Source organism: Coenobita brevimanus, chromosome 21, assembly GCF_032717465.1.
Source record: "Coenobita brevimanus isolate Jiangsu-jjx chromosome 21, ASM3271746v2, whole genome shotgun sequence".
NCBI lineage: Eukaryota > Metazoa > Arthropoda > Malacostraca > Decapoda > Coenobitidae > Coenobita > Coenobita brevimanus.
Genome location: NC_136974.1, coordinates 29,121,744 through 29,144,764, shown reverse-complemented (window position 1 = coordinate 29,144,764; position 23,021 = coordinate 29,121,744). Strand labels below are relative to the sequence as shown.

Here is a 23,021-nt window from a genome sequence, read left to right as displayed (position 1 = left end):
GATTTTGTCTATTTCCTTTCTTGAATAAGGGGACAATGTTTGCTTTTTTCCAAATATCAGGTAGTTTCCCTTGACTCAAGGATTTCTTGAAAATTAAAAATAATGGTTCACTTAACTCCTTTGCACATTCTCGTAATACCCAACATGAAATTTCCTCAGGACCACTTGCTTTTCCTCTGTCTAATCTACTTAACTCCTCCTGTATTACTTTTTCTGCTATTTGTATATCTGGTAGTATGTGTGGACATGCGTGTTCCACATAGTCCCTCTCAAAATTTTTTTCTTCTGTAAAAACTAATTGGAAATTCTTATTTAGTGCTTCACAAATATCTTTCTCTTGTGTATAAGTGATTCCCTCGTCCGTAATGGATTGTATTATATCTTTTACTTTGGTTTTGCTTCTGATATAGCTGTAAAACAGCTTTGGTTGATCACAACTTTTATTTATTATATCCTCCTCAAACTGTTTTTGGGCTTCCCTCCTTATTCTTGTATAGTCATTTCTTGCCTGTTTGTAATTATTATACGCCCTTTCACTATTGTGTCTTCTGTATCTATTCCACAACAAATCTCTTCTTTCTTTTGATTTTTTACATTCTGTATTGAACCATTTCTGTATTTTCTTATCAGCTTCTTTGAGCTGTGAGATGTACTTCTGGACTCCTATTTCATAAAATGCACAGAATTTTTTATATACAGCATTTAAGTCTTGTCCTCTAAGCTCATTTTCCCAATCAACTTCTAAGAAATACTTCTTCAGGTCTTGATAATTTCCCTTTTTTATAGTTTAGGCTCTTTTTGTAACAGTCATTGCTGTTTACTATGTCATATGCTATCCTGAAGTTATAATTTAGTACTGCATGATCGGTTTTGCCGAGTGGAGGGTGATATATTAATCTGTCAATATCATTTTCTTGCCTAGTAAATATTAGATCTAGCACTGAAGGTACATCAAGTCCTCTTTTTCTGGTGGTTTCCCTCACATGTTGCGTTAGGAAAAACTCTTGTACTAGATCCAGGAGCTTTTGGTCCCAACAGCTTTCTTGGCTAATTATATCTAGCGTATTCCAATTTATATTTGTATTGAAATCCCCAGTTAGTATAATTCTTTCCGATTTCTCTTCCATTTTATGTAGTAATGATCTTATACTTTGAATTGTACTCTCTGCCAGGTCCTCATATTCGTCTCTTTCCCATGTGTTTGATCTGGGTGGCATGTACAAATTGGCTACAATTACTTTACCTTCAGATGTGTTGATCTCTAATGCAATCAGTTCTACTTGTGATGGTATATTTAGGTTTATTTCCTTGACTTTTAGACTTTTCTTAGTTAATATTATAATTCCTCCTCCTTTTTTTAAATTTCTGTCTCTTCTCCATATATTGTATTCCTCTAAGTTTAGTATGTCATTGGATATCCTTGGTGTTAATTTTGTTTCAGTTAGGCATATTATTTGTGGTTCATTTTCTCTGACATAATCATTCATCTCTAGTAATTTAGATACCATTCCATCCACATTTGAGTACATTAACTTTATCATCTTGTGTTTTACTTCTTCCTCTTCCATACCAGTGATTACTATAGATTTGTTTATCTCTGCTGAATCTCTGACTAACTTTGGATTGTTTTGGATTATTCTTTTCACTTCCTTTTTAATGCTTTTTTTCCTCCACCCTTGTTTTTAAGTCTTTCTTTACTTTCACCATTTCAACATACGTGGTTTCTACATCATTTTTGTAGCTTTGCACAGCTTCATTCACCTGTGTTATCTTCTCCTCAAATTCACTGCTCTGGTCCATAAGACTGCTTGCTTGCCTAATTGTCTCTGTGTCATTTTTTAACTCTTCCATAACACTCTCGTGATTGACTACTGTACTTCCCATTTCACTCACTTTCTTCCTAAGTGTACTCAATTCCACTGTTAGTTCACTGATGGTTGTGTCTTTCTTATTGGCCTCCCTTCCTCGTTTTTCTATCTCTTCCTTGTGCAAGTGCATTTGCTTCTTTATTCAATCAATTTCATTTTTGAAAGCCATTTCTAGTTTGTGTACATGTTCAACCAGTTTATTGTGAGTCTTCACTTCAACCAGTTCTTGGTAGAAATCATCATTTTGCTTTTTACTTTTATCCCTTTTCTTTTCCAAATTTGTTTTACTAAAGTATGTATCCATTTTGCAATACTAAAAGAACAGAGTATGTACTTACAGAGTATGTACACTTTCCCCGTGTTGCTGTAGTCTAAACAAACCCAGCTGACTCAGCGCATTTTTTCCTCGTGGTTCTTTTTTCTGTTTGAACAAGTCTTGTTTAAACTTTTTTTTTTTTTCCTTTTAATAATGAAAAATCATTTAGTCTAACCTGGTACAGAGCTTGACTCATACAAAGATACTAATTTAGGTAATGCCACTGGCCGTGTTGGTTCGGTACGGAGCGCTGATGTCAGACGTCTGCCTCGGATGACTCCCTCTGTGTGTGTGTGTGTGTGTTACCTAATTGTATCATCACAGGAATGAGTGAAGCTCGTACTGTCCTGTGTATTAAATCTTTATTACCATACATATCCTAAAATTTATGAATAGTTTGGCACACACTATTTCATTCTGTAGTGCATTCCACTGATGAATTGCCCTATTTGGGAAACAGAATATCCATACGTTCTTATCGCCTCTCTTTTTATGTAGATTTTTGCAGTGTCCTCTTGCTGATGCTTCCCCGTAGGTTAAATATTCATTTATGTCCATTTTCTCTTTCCCTGAGACACATTTATTTAGCAAGATCATGCCTCCTCTTTTCCTTCTCTCCTGCAGTGGTGGTAAATTTAGTTTTTCTAGTCTTTCTTCGTAGGTTACCTTAATATTGGTACCCATCTTGTAGCTGCCCTTTGTACTTTTTGAGTCATATCTATGTGTTTTTTGAGATGATTCCAGACCACTGATGGATACTCCAGGGTTTGTCTGATGAATGATGTCATCTTTCTCAGCATGTCTTCATTTGTATATGTGAATGCTATTCTCATATTAGCAAGCAGTGTATACGTGACCTTCTTACTGATGTGGTCAGATGGAGATAGTCTGTTATTGATTTCACTCCTACAGTTTTTTTTTTTTTTCTTCTTCTTCTTTGTTGAGGTGAAGATGCACTTGACAAGTTGATGATTAGCCAAATGTAACATTACTTGATAGTCTCTTTACTTGTTAGCATTATTAATTGACAGTATATATGTGAGGGGGAAATTTGGGTTAGTAAATGAGGACGTGTTGCAGTCAGCCTGGCATCACCAACCTGTCATGAGCATCTTCGTCTCAATTAAAAAAAAAAAAAAATGAGTATAGGTCCTTCTCCTTTTCAGATGTGTGTAGGATTGATCCTTCTAACTTATAATCCCAATCAGGTCTTTTTTCACGTTTACCAAACTTAATTATATGACACTTGTTCACATTAAATTCCATTTGCCATTTATTGCTCCATTCATGATGTTTATTTAATTCCTCTTGAAGCTGTCTGCAAAAATCTGTGTTAGCAATTTTCTTTTGTATTTTTGCATCATCTCCAAACATATTTAGATAGCTTCCATTTCCGGTGTTACTATCTGTGTCATTTATATGTACTGTACTAAAAACATAATTAGTGCCAGCACTGAACCCTGTGGAACTCTGCTAGTCATTTCCCTCCATGATGAGTAATTTCCCCTTAGCACTGTTCTCATTTCCCTTTTTCTGGGAAAATCCTGCATCCAACAGTATGGTTTGCCTTGGATACCTCCTTGAGGGTACAGTTTCGTTAAAAGTCTTTGATGCAGTACTCTGTCAAATGCGCTCTTGAAATGTAAATAGATACTGTCCACTCATCCTTCTCATTTTTGTAATGTTTCTGTAACTAAATCATGGTAGCTTAATGGATTAGTAACACATGATTTTCCCTTTCTAAAACTGAACAGTCTTTCACTTATCATACTGTCTTCTAGATGGTTTACCCTAACTTTTCTTATCAGCTTTTCTAGTACACTCAATCCTCGTATCTGCGGCAATTTGGGTCTGGACCACCGCCGCGGATTACAAATTCCGGGGTTTATAAATAATAACTCTTATGTGAAAATTTAATTAGGGTCTGGACTTTGGCCAACCACCCCCCAAAGCACCCTACCTACACCTATCTAGGCACCATCAAACACAAACATACTGGTACAAATTTAGGAATATTCATTTCATGTATTTAATAGAAATAAGTAAGGTTAAGGGATCTCACCTTAATCCTAGGACGATATTGCTTAAGTGAATGAAGTGGGGTGGTGTTGGGAAGAACTTAGAACCTCTCAGCATGAGGTGGGGGTGCTCCCTCATGCTGTTCTCCCTTCTCCAGCTCCTCAGCCTCCCTCAGGAAGCCATCAAAGTCTGCTTCAGAGATGACTGATGCTACGTCATCCACGTCCTCAGTGTGTGAAGGGCCAGGCTGTGGTTCAGGCTCAGCTTCTGCCCTAACCCAGGCAAAATAGTGGGTGATGAGTTCCTGATGTTTCTCATTAACTCTGTGGCATTAATATGCACACTTTCCACTAGGGACGGGTGGTGATTGGTTGTTGGGTCGCGGTTATCAAACTGAATGCCGCGGTTTACGATTCTCCTCGGAAAAGGCCCACTTCGGTGCCTAGATCCACGATTTTCATGACTTAACAGTGGTTTAAGAATCCTGGCAGTCTGACAGCCACTTTGCCGTGGATTACGAATCCGTGGTTTATAAACACGCGGATTACGAGGATTGAGTGTATCTTACTTAAAACACTGGTCAGTGATACACGTTGGTAGATAAATGGATTCTGTCTATTCCCTTTCATGAATAGAGGAGCAATGTTTGCTTTCTTCCAAATATCAGGTAGTTTACCATAAGGATTCCCTGAATATGAAATATATTGGTCTACTTAACTCTTTTGCACATTCATGTTGCACCCAGCCTGAAATTTCGTCAGGGCCATGTGCATTTCCTTTGTCTAATTTACTTAACTTTTCCTGTACCTCTGATATTTATATACTGTATTTGGCAATATGTGGGCATGCGTGTTCTATATCATCTCTCTCAAAATTATTTTCTTCTGTAAGAACTGATTGGAAATTCTTATTTAGTGCTTCACAAATATCTTTCTCTTGTATGTAGATGATCCTGTCTGTAATGGACTGTATTTTATCTCTAACTTTGATTTTGCTTCGAATGTAGCCATAAAATAGCTTTGGTTGATCACTACTGTTATGTATAATGTCTTCCTCAAACTGTCTTTGAGCTTCTCTCCTTATCTTTGTATAATAATTTCTTGCCTGTTTATTGTTGTTACATGCCCTCTCACTGTTGTGTTTTCTGTATCTATTCCACTACAAGTCTCTTCTTATTTTTTACATTCTCTGTAACTCTATTTCTTTATTTTCATTTCTGTTTCTTTGTGCTGTGAGATTTAATTTTGGACTCTTATTTCATAAAATTCATGGAATATTCAATATAGACCATTTAAATCTTGCCCTCTAAGCTCCTTTTCTCAATCTGTTTCTAAGAAGTACTTCTTTAGGTAATGGTAGTTGCCTTTTTTGTAGTTCGTTGCTTTTTTAACTCTCATTAATGTTGACTATGTTATATGCAGTCCTGAAGTTGCAATTTAACACTGCATGGCTGCTTTGCCACATGGATGTTGATACATTATACTGACAGTATCATTTTCTTGCCTAGTAAATGTAAGATGTAGTACTGATGGATCATCAAGTCATCTTTTTCTAGTACAATACTGTATTTTCCTTTACATGTTGTTTGGAAAAATCCTGCACAAGATCCAGGAGCTTTTGATCCCAACAGCTTTCATGGCCTCTTACATCAAGAGTATTCTAATTTATATTTGTATTGAAATCTCCAATGACTATTTTGATCGTCATTTCAAATCCAACCTCAGAGATTCCGATTATGCTTTTAATCATCATTTTAAGAAACTTTTGTAAAATATTCACCATAAATCGCGTTTATGCATCATAACAAAGGCTAGAGCATGATGTCATGGAATGGTTGCTCTATGCGTGGCAGTACTGCACAGCTGGTCTGACTCATGGCCGTGTTTCTTTATAACTCTGTTCTTGGTGAATATTTTTCTACAGCAAGGTATCAAATTTTTGGTTTTTGCCTAACTTCAACTCGTCACTTTGACTTTTTATTTTCTTTGTTTTCCTTTTATGAACATATTACGATAAAGTACAACTATTCAGCTTTAAAATAACACCACAACCACCATCCTATCACAAAAAGTGTATTTACACTGATTGATGAAAGAAAAATATCGCGAAGCGAATATGTTGCCGAGACTAAAGTAAAATTGTGCATCTCTTTCCTTTTGCTTTACTGCACAATGAAATGCAAAAATTACCATAATTGTATATCATTGTAAAGGTAATTTATTGTATTTTTGCATGGTTTAAACCAAATTTACATATTTGTACTCGTTATTTTTTGCCGAATATTCTTCTATGGCAAGGTGTAAAATTTTTGCTTTTCGCCTAACTTCAACTCATCATTTTGACATTTTATTTTCTTTGTTCTGCTTTTTTGAACAAACTACGATAAAGTACAACTATTCAGCCTTAAAATGACACCAAAACCAACATTCTATCATGAAAAGTGTATTTACACAGAGCGATCAAAGTAAAATATCAGGCCGCGAAGATGTGGGTCAGTGTGAGTGGCTGACTCTAGCACAGACATAATCTGCCTGGCTCAGAAACCTGATTAGGTTAATATAATTCTTTCAGATTTCTCATCAGTTCTATATAGTAATGCTCTTAAACTCTGAATTGTACTTTCTGCCAGGTCTTCATATTCGCCTCTTTCCCAAGTGTTTGTTTTGGGTGGCATGTATAATTTTGACAGGAAAGATAGGAGAAATAGGAAGAGAGGAGGGCAGGTACAGAAAAAGAATGATAAAAGCTAAGGAAGTAGGCAGCACTACATCCACTCACTTGATGTAGTGCTGCCTACTTCCTTAGCTTTTATCATTCTTTTTCTGTGCCTGCCCTCCTCTCTTCCTATTTCTCCTATCTTTCCTGTCATTTCTTATTCCTTTTCTTTCCTTTACAGGTGGTTTTACATTGAGTGACAAGCCAAATGGTTTCCTGTAAGCCAAGAAACCATTTACAACGCTGGGTGGTAACCATATAACCAAACCATACATGCTCCCTAGGTGTCAACAAGTGGGTTAGTGGAGGGTTGGTGCCCCTCCCTGTAAAACAACTAACTCAGTGTCAAATGGCCACCCTTTGCGGGATTATGGTGTCTGGCAATAGATAGATAGATACTTTCCCTTCAGATGTGTTAATCTCTGCTGCAGTCAGTTCTACTTGTGAGGGTATATCTACTGTAGTTCTATTTCTTTCACTTGTAGATTTTTCTTTCCTAATATCATAATTCCTTCTCCTTTTTTTACATTCTTATCTCTTCTCCATTTATTGTAACGGCCATACCACGTTGAGTACACCGCTTCCCGTCCAATCAGCGAAGTTAAGCAACGTTGGGTCTGGTTAGTACTTGGATGGGTGACCGCCTGGGAACACCAGATGCTGTTGGCATCCCTACGTGTCAAGTGGGGTTGGTGGAGGATTAGTGCCCCTCCCTGTAAAACAATTAACTCTAAGCCCTTGGCCACCCTGTTTGGGATACATGGCGTCTGGCAATGAATGAATGAATGATATGTAAGTTTAGGGTATTGTTTGATATCCTTGGGGTTAATTTTGTTTCAGTTTGGCAAATAATATGTGGTTCCTTTTTTTTAGTAGCTGTAGTCTTTATTCCCTAATAATTTAGATACCATTCCATCTACATTTGTGTTCATCAATTTCATCATCTTGTTTACACACTTACCATAGCTTGAGTCTACTACCTTCCTTCCTTTTATTTCCTGTTGGTTACGTACCACTTTTGTACCTGAAGTCCAATTACCTTGGAAAAAAATTTACTCCTCTCATCCTCTGATCTTTCCTTGTTCTTTGTTTTTGCTTCCTCCCTCTTCTCCTTTAATGTTCCCAATTCTTCTTGAGTTAAACATCTTTTTATCCATACATTTTTAAATTCCTCTTTTTCCATGAGTTTATTGGCATTTTTTAATATTTCCTCTACAGTGTTTGCACTCTGGAAGGTTACTTTCAGGGGCCTTGACTTCTCTCATATTTCCCTAGCCATTTGTGTTCTTCTATATCTTTATCACAGATATCCTCTAACATTTACTTTAGTATGTTCATTATGTTTTCCATCTCCTTTTTGTCCCTTGAGATTCGATTTTTTATTTCTTCTTCAGCTATGCCACTGAGTACTATACATTTGTTACCCTCTACAGTTTCCCTGGCGAGTTTATGGTTGTTTTTTATGATTTTCACTTTCTCACACTTTTTTCTTCTACCTTTGTATCTAAATCATTCTTTACTTTCACCATTTCAGCATATGTAGGTTGTACCTCATCTTTGTAATTTCTCACCGTTTCTTTACTTGTGTTATTTTCTCTTCAGCATAACCACTTTGGTCTGTCAGATTGCTGGCTGGTGTGATTTTCTCCGTATCATTTCTGAAATCATCCATAATTCTCTCATGGTTGACAGCTGTACATCCCATTTCACTATAGTCTTCATTCTCAGCAAATTTACCTCAGCTGATAGCTCATCTGTTGTTGTGGCTTTTCTGTTTATTTCCTTTATTAATTCTTCTGTTTGTGTAGCTCTTTCTTGATTTCATCGATTTCTATTTGAAAAGTTCTCTAGTCTATTTACTTTTTGAACTAACATCGTAAGTTTCCTTTTCAACCAGTTCTAGGCAGAAGTCATCATCCTGGTTTATACCTTTGTCTCTTCTCTTAACAACTTCTTAAGGAATCTTGCCAAAATATGAAGCCATCTTAACCCCTTAAACGCGGATCGTCTCGTTTGCGACGCTCGGCAAAAAGGACATAACGGCGGATCGTCGCATTTGCGATTCTAGTAAATTTTGAATAACCGCGGGCAAGCAGGCTCCAGCTGGTATTGTCTATCAGTACCACCACCCTTTAGCTACAACTAGCATACTTTACCTTTGTACTACTGACCTCAGTTGTTGCCAAATATCGCGTTTTTCCCCCGTCCCCCCCCACCACGGCCCGGCCAGCCTGGCTGTGATACATGGCAGCGCTCTGAGCGCTCAGAACTATAAATCTGCGCTCTCCTCTCACAAGCAGTTTATGCTAATAGGAAACGCTTGTTTCCCCAGTTGTAACACTAGCTTTTTTTCTCACGGTTTGCCTCTGTTTAGCGTCAGTTTACTGCAGGCTTTCAAAGTGACATTATGGCGAGTTCTAGCTCTTCCCAGTCAGTGCAAGTGGCCGACAGGAACGAGAATAAAGTGGTGGGCGTAAGGCAGAATAAAAAGCGCGCCGCGGTGATCTTTTGGGAAGTAATATGATTGAAAATAATGTAGTATACATGTTTTAGCTGTGAAAATGGAAATGTTTGTTGAGTGACGGGAAGACCACCGCCATGGTGCATGTCGGCCGTACGCTTCGTTGATTTTAGCCTTATTTTCAGTGCTTATTGTACAAATACGGATTCCAAACTACCTTTACGTTGTAGTATAAAGTTTACTGTGACAGAATGAGGCTGTGGTAGAGGGGAAACCGGGTTGCTGGAGGTGTGAAAGTGAAGATTTTGTTACCCAACTTTGCAAGTCTCCACAAGTCCTTGGGTAGTCCATGAAGGCTCAACACCTGTCTCTGGAGAAAGCTGAATGTAAGTACTATCTGCCATACCAAGTATAATGTTCTAGGGTTAATCTCTGATTTTTGGCTAATATTTTCCTACAGGTACTCAGACCGCGATACAACCCCGCCACTCGGGGAGGGTCGACTGTTCACGGCCGTGTTTAAGGGGTTAAAGAAAAGATAATCTCTTCTTACAGTAGTTGCATCCTGCACTCGTCTTGGTGTTGTTTAGTTGACGTAAGAATACTCAGCACATTCTTTGACACTGATTTACAAATGTTTACTTACTTTAGGCTACATATTCTTTGCTATTACATGTTTTACTGTGTTGGATCATCACTTAAATTAGCCTAAACGAGCTTGACCCACAAATAGATACAACTTAGGTATCCACATATCGGAGCTCGGTGATATACAGTAGGATCTTGCCAATAACGTCTAATTTGTGCCAGAAAAATTCCGTTACTAGTGAAAATGTTATTTGCGTAACATTAAAATACATGTATAAAGGGTTTATTGGTTCTGCCACTCCAGGACTTTTATCCACTTTTCCCTCCTGAAGCCCTCCTATCACTACTTTTTTTGGCTGAAATAATAAGATTAGTTATTAAATCATCATGAATAATATAAAACTCACCTTAAAGGAGTTATGAGGTGTTTGGTATGATGATTGTTTCAAGGCTTGCGCATGGACGCTACTGCAGCATACCCCCTGACCCCTCACTAGCCTTGTCACTCCTGCCTTTCATTTCCATCAACACTTCATCAAACTCCATAAAGTCAAAATCTTCTGGAAAGTTCCCAATGTCATCAGTGTCATCATCTGCTCAAACCTTTGTTGTTCTTCCTCAGCTGGCTAGCTCTGTGAAAGAGAGTGAGTGACTGATGGCAGGCATTCACTTGATCGTGATACTTTTTCTGGTATTTTCTTGAAATCTGATTTACAAATCCAATCATTAGTCATTAATTCTGATGGCTGCTCTTTCTCTGTCTCAGCAGACTTGAGCTGTGGCTGGAGTGCCAATCAGGCATGTTTAATGGTTGCCAGTGTTGTATTATTCCAGGCACTGACAGAAATTTACGGCCTGTTGAAAGTTATATCTCTTCCAGAATGCAGCAACAGTCCTTATGTTGGGGGTTGCAGGTATGCCAGGTGGAGCAGGAGAGTCACGTGGGGCTGTGGAGGTGGAGGGGGAGGCAGATTGTGAGTCAGGTAGGGCAGTGGAGGTGGAGGGGGAGGCAGATTGTGAGTCAGGTAGGGCAGTGGAGGTGGAGGGGGAGGCAGATTGTGAGTCAGGTAGGGCAGTGGAGGTGGAGGGGACGGCGGCGGGTGACTCAGGGGAGGTGGCGATGGGAGGATCCTCCATCTCCTCCTCACCACTGCTCACATTTTTGGCAGTTTCCTTCATCTCTTCTTGTTTGTTTCATCCTCACCTTCTTATGGACATATTTGCAGTATAACAACTTGGCATTCACAAAATAACCGTTATTCAAGTGAATCCAAATGTTATTATAGAAACTTGGTACCTCTTCTAACTTACCGTTATTGTTGAAGTCGTTATTCGTGAGATCCTACTGTATGTTCGACTCGTGCCTTGTCTCTGCTGCGTGTGTGTGTGTGTGTGTGTGTGTGTGTGTGTGTGTGTGTGTGTGTGTGTGTGTGTGTGTTTTTCAAAACAGTTCTGATCTGATTAAGACTGATTTTGGTAGAAGAGTTAAAGGTAAGGTAGGAATGGGGTATATCTGGGAACAATTTGTAAAAAGTCTAGGTCACAAAGCAATTTCAAAGTTTGACCCATGTTTCTGTGTTTGAACACAATAGCTAAAACAGTTTTCATCCGTTTGTAACCAAACTAGGTGGAAATGTTGAGGATCAGCCAATGAGCTGACCTATTGTTTTTTTAGAACAATGGGTCAAAGCTCAAGGTTACATGGCAAGGTCAACTTAGTTTTTATCCGATTTAGGCTAAACTTGGTGTGATGGTTCAAGGTAAGGCAAGGATTGAGGGATTCAGTTTTGAGAACATTCAGTCAAGGGTCAGGGTCATGGGGTGGGGGTCAAATATAAAGATCACTGGCAAGGTCAATTTAACCAGCTTTTGTCTGATGTAGACAAGACTTGGTGATGTGGCTGGGAGTAAAGCAAGGACAGAGGGATTCGACCTTAAGAACAATCTGTCAAAAGTCAAGGTCACAGGACATGTTGAAAGTTCTATCAGTGTGTGTGTGTGTGTGAGAGAGAGACACACACACACAGACAGACAGACAGCAAATTAAATAAATTAAAGCATTTTTTTCTGATTTGAACTAAACATAGTGAAAATGTTGAGTAAACTTAAAACTTTTTTTTTTTAAGACCAGATTTGTCAAAGGGTTTAGGGTAAGACAAGAAGGAACTCAACTATGAGAACAGTAAAGGTCAGGGTCATAGGGCAAGGTCAAATATTTGACCCTATATGTTAAATCAAAGTTTGGTTTGATCTGGGCCAAAAATAGTGATAAATTGATTGAAGGTCAGCCGAAGATGAAGGGATTAAATTTTCAGAACAATAAGTCAGAGGTCATGATAACAGGGCAAAGTCAACAGTATTGACTCAGTTTGGACCAGAGTTGATGGAAGAATTAAGAGTTAAACCAGAGGGTAATAGTTCATTTTGAGAATAATCAGTCAAATTTCAAGGTCAAAGAACAAGACCAAATGCTTGGCCACTGGGCCAGTTGTAGGGTATAGGTGATGCATTCTCTGTGTGTTCTTTCAGGTTGAATACAATCTGACTTTACCATACAGTTGGATTATATTGTGACATCAGTTGTATAGTGGCAGATTGTATAGCTGTGCATTTATAACATGGGTTCAGTGGGGATTTATTTCTGGTCAAGGGTTACCCACCCTAAAAATCTAACACAAATTTCAAGGTCACCTAAAGTGGTTCCTTGGCTGGTTGTCACCATATGGGTCTCTCCTGAGGCTGGGGAACAACTGGTATCCCTGGACACTCACCCATGGTCATCAAGAGCAGGTGATGAACATTGGGAAGACCAACCTGGTGAGGCGGCAGGAGCTTGATATGATGGGGCAATTGGAGAGTGACCTGGTGAGGAAGGGGGAGAGTGGGCAGGGTAGCCAGGCAGTGATCAGGAGGAGGAGGAGGAGGTTGACAAAATGGAGGCAGGGTGGTACGTCAATGTTCCACTTGTGAAGGGCCTTGGCTCTTCTTCCATGCTGGTGGATGGCCTGGGTTGGAAGTATGATGCTATAGTTGTTTGTCTCACTGCCCTCTCTTGTTGTGCAAGTAGCCTGAGATAAGTATGAAGATCCTTTTCATTTGTATAACAGTAACATCACTCCTAGCAGGACTGGGATCCTTTTCTAGGATGAATGACATTGCCGGAAATTCCTTCAGTGTCTTAAGGTCAAGCACTTGCACCGGTTCCTTCTCCTCCTCCTCCCTTCCTTCCTTTCCCTCTCTCCTTCCTGCACGTGGGCCTGTTGCTCCTTCAGTTTGATGAGGTCTTTGGCAGAAAGCTCTTCTCTGTGGCTTTCGAATACCTCTGAAGTTCCTCCACCATGGGAAACCTTTGGAGTGAGTGCACACACTCAGGCCACAGCTTGCACCAAACCTCATTCAGAGTGTGGTCCTTCACCTCTTTCCACGCTACTGTGAGATTGTTCATGGCAGTTTTTGTTATTTTTTTTTCCTGAAGGTTTTGTCTGAGTCCCTGTCCCTGTAGTTATTAGCTCTCATCAGCTACTCCATGATGCTTTGCAGGTAATGTGCCCTAGATGTCGCTGTTACCCCTTTATCCACTGGCCAGAGCAATGCAGTGGTGTTGATGGGCCAAAACACCCCTTGATGTTATTGACCTTGTCTTCCATGCTGGAGGGGTTACTTGGGGCATTATCTACTACCAGGCGAAATCAGTTGGCTAAGTTGTTCCCACTGGCATAGTCCTGAAGCATGGGGGATAGGCAGCTAGTGACATAGGTGTGGCAGAGGTAGGTAATGTGCCACACCTTGGGATTTGGCTTCCATATCACCTCAAGGTTCTCTTTTCCATACCTGGCCAGTGTCCTTGGATTCTCTCAGTGATAGACTAATATTAGCTTCATTGTGTATATATATACTGGCATACAAGAAAGAAGGAACCAAAGGCCAGGAACCTGCAGGATTGTTTGAGGTTACCCTCAGCGTTCATCCCCAGGAGGAACGACGCAGTCCTTCTCTGTTTTAAGAGCAGTTGCATTCTTCATCTCTTCACTTATGAAAGTCTTCTTTGACATCAGTTTACCCCAAAGTTCAGTTTCATCAAAGTTGACCTACTGTGCCCTATAACCACCTTCTTTGATCTGCTTTTTTGAGTTGCATCAGGAACCTCTCAGCTGCTTAATGGTCAGCAATGGCCGCCTCACCATGCAGCATTATACTCTGCAAGCTAGCACAAACTTTGAACCAGTCAGACCAGCCCATGCTGGCTTTGAATGGCTCCCTCACCTCTACCCCCATCCTCTCCCTCAGATCAGTCCACAGGGGCAGAACCTAGGCACAAAAAAAGTTCATCCCCAGAGTCACCTTCCACTGAAACTGATTCTTCACCCAGAGTGCGAGTAGTCATTCCATCTCCTCCATGAGAGGGTCCCTGGTCTGTCAGTTGTTTCACAGTCAGGAGGACACCTGTTCCCCAGCTGAAAGGACTGCTTCAGACTTCCATATAATAGTTGAGTCAGTTGACTGGGTCAACTAAGGGCATCAGCGATCCTATTGACCCATTGTCCAGCCTTATGAAACTTTAGTGTCCAACTTAACATCAAGGGAAATGCTTTGCCTTACCCTCTTAACCTTCCCTTCAGCACCTTCACTTGGACCATACTTTCCACTGGGGTCTGCACCCTTGCCAGATATGATTTCCAAGTGTCAGGGTAATTTTCAAATGATTTGTGCACTCTCACTTTAAATTGCATGCAACACTGTTACTTGTGCACTTGCACTGCAAAATTTTGATAGGACTGGTGGTCTGCTCACTGTGTACATGAGAGAAGGCATTGTAACACAATGCACAGGAAAGACATGATCACCACAGCAAGACATATGACAGAATGAGCAAGCAATATGAGGACTTCAGAGGGATGATGGGAAGAAGGGAGCATGAACAGCTGACTCAAAAAAAGATTCTGCACACCATAAACACTGGGTGGCCATCTTGGCACAAACGCATGACTGTAGGTTTGCGTGTCGTTGCACAGACATGTGGGAGCCTCATATAGGGGATCACTAAGATCATGTAAGCAAAGATTTGTGATCACTAAATATGGAAAGATTATAGCTTCATGATAGTATAAGTGAATAATCACAAACTGATGAATCATATAGCAAGGTTGGACTGTACTGAGTCAGTGGACCCTCTACCTCAGACAATCATTATTATTGTAGTTTTCACTCTGATACAATTTCATTAGCACTGTTTATTCACTGTGAGTTTGTATGCATAAGATACCATTAAATTATATTTTTGCTTTTCCGTTTGTTGGCATAAATCTTCTTTCCTAAAGCTCAGATATCCTACATTCCACTACATGAACCCACATACCTTCGCATGTTACTACTCTGTCTGTACTAAAATACACAGCGGTTATTTCTCTCAGGAGATATATATTCTGGCCTACAGAGAAGGGGGCAGAGAAAATTGTGATTGACATTAAATTTTCAAACCATTCCCTGCAACAGCTACAACTGACTCTACTTTCAGTGGATGCCACTTTCCACTCCTTCATCCAGAGGACCATCACTTAAACATTCCATTTTGCCAGCAGGAGTGGTGTGTGAGGCAGCAGACCCTTATGTGGGCAAGAAGATAGGAGAGTTGAACAGCTACCATCACCAGGTAAGCCACTTGACTTTCAGAGCTTGTCTTTTTCACTGTCTTTGTGCTATTTGGTTTCATAGCTCCTGATTATATTGTATTATGTAGCAAAGTTTAGTACAATGGTAGATTTATAATTACAATAATGTTTTTATGGCTTGATGATGTATATCCATGTATTACCAGGAAGACTGATTATTACACTGACTAATAATTGTATTACCAACAAATAGTGGGTAGGTACGTGGTGGTCTAGTAAGTTAAGGCATTCTACCTGTAACTGGATATGGCTCATAAGTAGTTTAAATCCAAGGGGAGATGGTGTTTTTATTGTTCACATAATGCCAATCAGGGGTTATAAACTGATCATTCTTGCCTTAAGTGTCTGGACTGAATAGCCTAGCCCTGGACCCCTACATTCCTGATGGGGTAATAAAGGTATAAGACCATGAAGACAATCCATTATCACTTGGTTCCTTAAAGGAAACCAGTTGGCATTCCCTGTGTACTGTTCGCTTGTCAGAACTGCACCTTATAACGTAATACCGAATTTCAGTTTGTTCAAGATGAAGTGGCAGTGTGACACAGTGTAGCTATGCCTCTCTCTTATCTTTTTCATGGATGTTTCTGAATTATCCTCGGATGTCTTGGTCCATTCCGTCCACTGAACTTAGTTAATGTCCCTCTTTCTTGTCTTTCAAATAGGCATGTGAAAAGGGTATATGTGAATGAGTTGAAAGGTGGGATGAGGCATGGTAAACCAAAAAAGATGGTGGACAGATATGGTACGGTAAATGTGTGAGAAGGTTATGTGTGGAAAATGATGAGACTCAGAAGCCAAAAGGGGACTGAACTGACTGGATAAAGTTTGTACAGATGGTTTAGCCATTTTTTTTCTTTTTTTACTTAATTATCATCTGATATCCATTGTCTGATAGGTAGTATGAACTGCATATGTGTGGATGGCTATGCATGCAAGGTGGGTCAGTATTCCTGGGGTTAAAATGGTGAGTGAATGAGTGTGTGGCTCATGTCATTGGGCATGCTGTTAATTGATTCTTCCTCTCTCTCTCTCTCTCTTTTTTTTTGACCCTACCTTATCCCATGTTTGGATGGGAAAAAGAGGTTGGGATGATGATGATGATGATGATGATGATGATGACTTTCTCGAATTTCTCTTACCAATATTACATACCCGTAGCCCCCTGTATTCCTGCATCTTTTCACATCTTCCTTTTCCTGTCTTTCTTTTGGGTATTGACAGGGAGTTATTTGTACTGGACAATGTTAACATCAGCATAATTTTTTTCCTGTGTTAATCTCATTTAAATTTGTTTTGTTTTGTTTTGTTTATAAAGGCTTCAACATTCTTGCATGCATCAGTCTTGGTCACCTAATGGTGGCTTTCCATGGTTTTTGATCTCTGGGAGCCTCCCTATTCAATTTTTTATTTTAAGGGAGTACGCTGTAGCATCAGCCGATCAGGGTGGTACTCCCAAGGAGGATGGGAGTGCTGGTGTTAGGTAGAGCTGGAGCTCCTGTTTCAGTAGCCATCAGGATATCCTGACCCTCCCTTTTTGCTGGCCTTTGCAGTGTGACACTAATATAGAGAGCAGGCCAGCATGCTCTCCCAAACACTTTTCTTTAACTGTCTTATGCACTACTCGACATATGCTTTACATACCACACAACATACCCAGCTACGTCAGAGGGGTTGGTGCCAGCAAGGACGTGTGCAAGAAGATTTTGCCCCTGCTACCTGGTGGTGGACCTGAGGGGAGGCATGACAAGGGCTCCACCGGTGTCGTTTATGGGGCCAGGATGGGTTGGGGCCCAGATCTGTGCCAGAGGATACATGGCATTGTGGTCCCACGCTGCTGCTTCTGCCCAATAGAAAGGGGCCTTAACCCAGAAGTAGCACCCCAGGAGGCTGCCCTATCAGCGGGTGTATAATGGTGGGGAAGTTACTGTGTCAAGGCATGCTTGGAGGGTGTCCCTGTAACTCTCTTGGCAGGGTGCCCCAAGGTCACTGCCTTAGCCACTGGCCAAGGGTGGTGAGCTATGGGTCCAAGGTCCTGTACCTGGACTCAGGACTGTGTGGGTGGGCTGGGCCTGTGGACCGTCTCTCCCCTTTATTTGATTTTTACCAATTGTATTTCAGGACTCTACATAATTCATAGAAGGAATTTCCCCTTTCTTTTTCATAAGAGCTGCCAGGTTGTTTGAGTATGAGAGACCGATACAATAATGTTTTCTTATCTAACCTCAAGGATGTTAAGGAAAAAAGGTGCATTGCATAATTTTCACCTAAGTAATATTCAGCTGCTGTGTCCCCTTTTTTTTTCTTCTGATTTATATTCAGCTGCTATGTCCCCTTTTTTTTTTTTCTGATTTCCCTCACCTGTTCTCTGTCTTCATGTATTCAATAACTCCTGTCCATTTCCCCAGGTTGGCGGTGATGTGTACGCAGTGGACAGTAACACCTTCCTCATCAAGGGCTTCATGTATGATGGAAATGGCCAAGACACATATTTCTGGGCTGGCTCTAGACCTCGACCAGGCCCACAGGGGTTTATTGTACCTAATGAGCTTGGCCGGTAAGTGGTCAGTGTGGGTAATAGAAATTGAGTGGTGGGTGTGAGTGTGTCTAGTGAGTGATTTGTGGGAGAGTGTGTGCATAGCAAGTAGCTTGTGGGCATGAATGTACTGTATATAGTGAGTGGTTGGTGAGCATATAGCGAGTGGATGGTGTAGGTATTAACCTATTTGTATTTATCCATTTGTGTGTGTGTGTGTGTGTGTGTGTGTGTGTGTGTGTGTGTGTGTGTGCATTTACCTGGTTGCATTTATCTAGTTGTGATATACAAGAAATGAGCTATACTTGTGGGGTCCCATCTCTGTTTTTCGATGTCAAATTTTACATTGAACTTGTGTAAGTTTTTAGACTGGATGATCTCTTTGTCTAGGTTATTCCACAGAGAGAGAGAGTGGATATTGTCAGCAGCGGAACTCCATGCAGTTTGTGGGAAAATAATGCAAAGTCAGCAGCAGCGAAAAAGAAGCATGCCTGTTGTGAATATGCGAATTAAATGCGTGAGTGGTGGTCCCATCTCATTTGAGTGAAAATAAGCTGGAGGTGTTGGTCAGATAAGAGTAAAACACAGTGACTGTTTTAAATTTTGTACGATTGCGCCACGGCGGCGAGAAGCAGTCCATTGTTTACATCCAGTGACAGCGAGTTCACAGGGTTCTCCAGTGAAGATCAAAACAACAGAAGTATCAAACTGAACCAAACAAGAGTAACAAGCTTGGAGAAAATGGCTGAGAAGAATGCCCAGGAATGAAATCTGGTATGGGTAATAATTAGTGATTTATAAGAACAAACCTCGGAACACGAGAGGGAGAGAGAGGAGTTGAGAAATAAGTTAGAGAGTGTCTGGTCATGCAGTGTTGACCGGGAGAGAAAGATGTCTGAATTTAAAGCGGGTAGTGAATCAGCCGCAAGTAAAATCTATCTATCTATAGCCCGACGCCCTAATCCCGCAAAGGGTGGCCGCAGACAAAATGCCTCCAAGTCACTCTGTCACCCACCATTTGACTCCCCTCCCCCAACTCACCCCCCCCTCCCTCATATACCTCTCAACTCCATCCCTCCACCTCATCCTCGGTCTACCCCTCCCTCTCCCTCCCTCCACCTCACCTACATACACCCTCTTAGTCAGTCTTTCATTCTCCATTCTCTCCACATGTCCAAACCACCTCAGTGTATTTCTCCTAATCTTTTCAACCACATCCACATCTACCCCACAACGTTCCTTCACTTCTTCATTCGTCAACCTGTCCCTCCACGTCACTCCACATGCTCCTCTCAAGTAACTCATTTCCACTGCTCTCACTCTTGACTTGTTCCCCTCTTGCAAGGTCCACGCCTCGCTTCCATACGTCAGGGTAGGGATCACAATACCATCATGCAGTGACTTCTTAACTTCCATACTCACCTCCCTATTTCTCATCACTGCTTTCAGTGTACCAACAACCTTTCTTCCCTGCTTTACCCTTTCACGTACTTCATCCCCCAAAGTTCCATCCTTACTCATCACACTACCCAAGTACTTGAATGCACTCACATTCTCCATATCCTCACCATCCAACCTCACTGCACACTCTGTGACTTCATTCCTCTCAAACACCATAACTTTACTTTTGTTTACATTAACTTTCAGCTTCCTCCTCCTACACACTGTCCCAAATTCATTCACCAAACCTTGCAACTCCCATTCATCTTCACTCAACAATACTGTATCATCAGCAAACAGCAACACCGGAAGCTTCCAAATCTCACCCTCATTCATTAGGGCCACCCCCACATCCACTGCCCTACCTTGCACCTCCTTTACAACCCCATCCATATATATATTAAACAGCCATGGAGACATCACACACCCCTGTTTCAGTCCCACATTGAGGTCAAAGAACTCACTCAGCTCACCATCTACTCGCACCGTAGCCCTAGCTCCCTCGTACATACTCTTCACAGCACTCAGCAATTTCCCCTCCACTCCATATATTCTTAATACCTTCCACATACCTTGCCTATCTATTCTGTCATAAGCTTTCTCCAAGTCCATGAAGGCAGCATACACTTTCCTTCCCTTCTCTAGATACTTCTCCACTAAACATCTTAGAACAAATATCTGATCTACACACCCTTTTCCCTTCCTAAATCCCCCAAGTAAAATAAAACAGCTTAAGTGGGAAAAAAAGTGGCTGGAGGAGGAAAGGATCAAGATGAAATGTAAACTTGATGAGCATGAATATAAAACTAAGATGCATGAGGAACGTATCAAGGAAATCCAAGAACACCATAAGGGGTGGAAGACTACTCAGCAGGAAGATAAAATAAGTCTTCAGGAGATTGTAGAACAACAGAGAAAGGAAAACCAAGAAAAGGTAGAGAAGGAACTGGTGAAGGTACTAAAAAGTAAAGAATCACTTATCAGAGAAGCAGCAGACAAGAAAAAGTGCATGATTATCTTAGGTTTGAAAAAAAAAAAACTGTCAGTGAGGTCATAAAGAGAAAGGGAAGAACTTAGAAGGGCGAAGGAAGTAATGTCAATAGTTATGGAAGGAAATATCATAGCCCAAGAGGAGATTGAAGAAGTGTTTAGGCTGAGAAAAAATGGGGTGGGAGGGGCAAGGCCACTAAAAGTAAAATTTGTCTCAGGTCACAGTAAGTGAAATAATAAACAAGACCTGGAAATTAGCAGATAAGGAAGGATTAAAAAATATCAGGATAAGGAGAGATGCAAATGAGGAAGAGAGAGCTAAAATAAAGGAACTTGTTAAGGAAGCGAAGAAAAAAACGAACAGAGAACAGAGGACGAGAAGACAGAGTTCTATTGAAGAGTTATGGATCAGAAATTGAGGAAGTGGTACTGAAGGAGAGGGACAGAGTAAAAAACGATGCAAAAAGATTGAAAGTGGCATATGCTAATGTAGATGGTCTAATCTCAGCAAGGCCAGAAATAGACAATTTCTCGAGGGTAAATGAGTCAGACATTATATTTGTGCTTCGTAGAAACCAAGCTGAGAGAGAATATTGCAGTCCAAATGGGAGATGGGAAATACAAAATATGGAGAAGAGATAGAAAAGAAAAAGAGGGAGGAGTGATGATAGCAGTGAAAAACAGCCTAAATGTGGATAGTGTGGAATTGGGAGAAGGTATGGCTGAAGTGATAAACATGGTAATAGAAACCAGAGAGAAAGGCAAGAGAGACATCACAGTAGTATATGTCCTTCCCAAGGCAAGGGCGTGGAATGAGGAGGAATATCAGATGTGTGTGTGTGTGTGTGTGTGTGTGTGTGTGTGTGTGTGTGTGTTTGTTTATTTGTTATTGAGTGGTCAGTGGTTGTGAATGTGAATAGAGTGTGGTTGGTGGATGCAGCTGTGTATAGTGCGTGTGAATTTGTACAGTGAGTGATTGGTGAGTGGGTGTGTTTATAGTGAGTTGGTATGTGTATTGTGAATGGTTGGTGTATGTGACTGTGTCTAGTGAGTTGTTGGTGGGTTTGAAATTGGTTATAGTCCCTATACTGTGTCATGACAAAACTAATCCACACTCTCATTTTTTTAAATGATGAGGCATAATTGGGTTGTATGAGAGTGACAGTGATACCAAAGGCCAAGTATAATTTCAAGACATGCTGAAGAACTGTAACATTATCCTTCATGCAGGAATATCAGCCAATTAGATGCAAAGAGTGTGGAGCCTCTTACACCAGGACACTTCAAGTTGTTCATGTAGGTGAGGTCAGTAAGTACTAAGTATATATGGGACAAATTAGTGGTTGGTGTGAGTGGTGAGCACTGAGCAGTGGATGTGAATGTGGATAGTGCTGAATAGTGAGAGCAGTGTGTAGTCATTGTTATTGTTGTTGTTGCTGTGGCCTTAGGCTCATCTAACTACAAGCAGAGTGGACTGCAAGCTGAGGTTGCACTTCTACAGTCCACCATCTCCCCTTTGGGGGATATGTGGTAAGCTGAAGGATATTAATACTGCATAACCAGGCAGTAGATCTGCGTGGTTGTATCACTGCTACTTGGTTTAGGCATCTGGAGCTAATGTTGAAAATAAATGTGCAGATTAAGCATGCTCTTGGCAGTGGCTGTGAGTGAGGGAGCTTGGGGGGAGGTGTTAGTGGTGGTAGGTGTGAATGGAGATAGTGAGTACTATAATTAGTAAGCATGAGTTGGTGAGCAGTGAGTGTGAATGTGGGAAGTGATTGACTGGTGCAGGTAATGGAGCACTCTTGCTGGAGCCCATACTGATGGTCACAAAGAAAACTTATAAGAATGATACTTCATAGTCATGTTGGAGGTAGGTGCAAAGAATCTGAAAGAGTAAAAATTTAAAAGGTGGAAGTAGGAAGACAAAGACACCCTTACCAGGGTGTCAGTGCAGAAGCTCAGTTGTTAACAACAGAAAGGAAGTCTTATTTTTACTGTTGTATATAACCACAGCATATTTTGGGGGGTCATTATATTTACTTTTCTTTTATCTGGATCCTACCAACCCCATTAATCTTTAGGAAATAGGATTAGGATGATGATTTTTATTTTCACAGTACTGTATTGTATTTTTATTTCATCCACACAAGTCCCCTCTGAAGCTCATTATAATTTTTTCTCCCTAATCCCATAAAAAGGAAAGTGTTTTATCAGTCAAATCTGATGTTCAATAATTTTCTCTTTCTTAATCTGGGAAGAACCAACATCCTGGAACGGTACCTAAATAAGGACATTAAAATTGTGCTGCCGGATGACAAGACCATCATGGAGATCAAGTGGCTGGCTGTGTATGATCTCAGCAGGCTGGTGAGTTTTACTACATACTTGCTTATTATACTCATATTCTCCATCCTTA

General features: G+C 40.6%; 1 protein-coding gene and 1 non-coding gene across 2 annotated transcripts in view; both read left to right on the top strand.

The window, feature by feature from the left end:
- knk (cytochrome and DOMON domain-containing protein knickkopf) overlaps positions 1 to 23,021 on the top strand; it is a 196,743-nt gene that overhangs the window by 21,937 nt on the left and 151,785 nt on the right. The window contains exons 2-4 of the mRNA XM_080266709.1: positions 15,547 to 15,617; positions 18,045 to 18,193; positions 22,864 to 22,972. Of these exons, the coding sequence (XP_080122835.1) occupies positions 15,547 to 15,617; positions 18,045 to 18,193; positions 22,864 to 22,972 (329 nt within the window). The remainder of the gene's footprint in view (positions 1 to 15,546; positions 15,618 to 18,044; positions 18,194 to 22,863; positions 22,973 to 23,021) is intronic.
- Positions 7,469 to 7,587, top strand: LOC145392303 (5S ribosomal RNA). The gene has a single exon (XR_013895974.1). It is a non-coding gene; the product is annotated as a 5S ribosomal RNA (ribosomal RNA).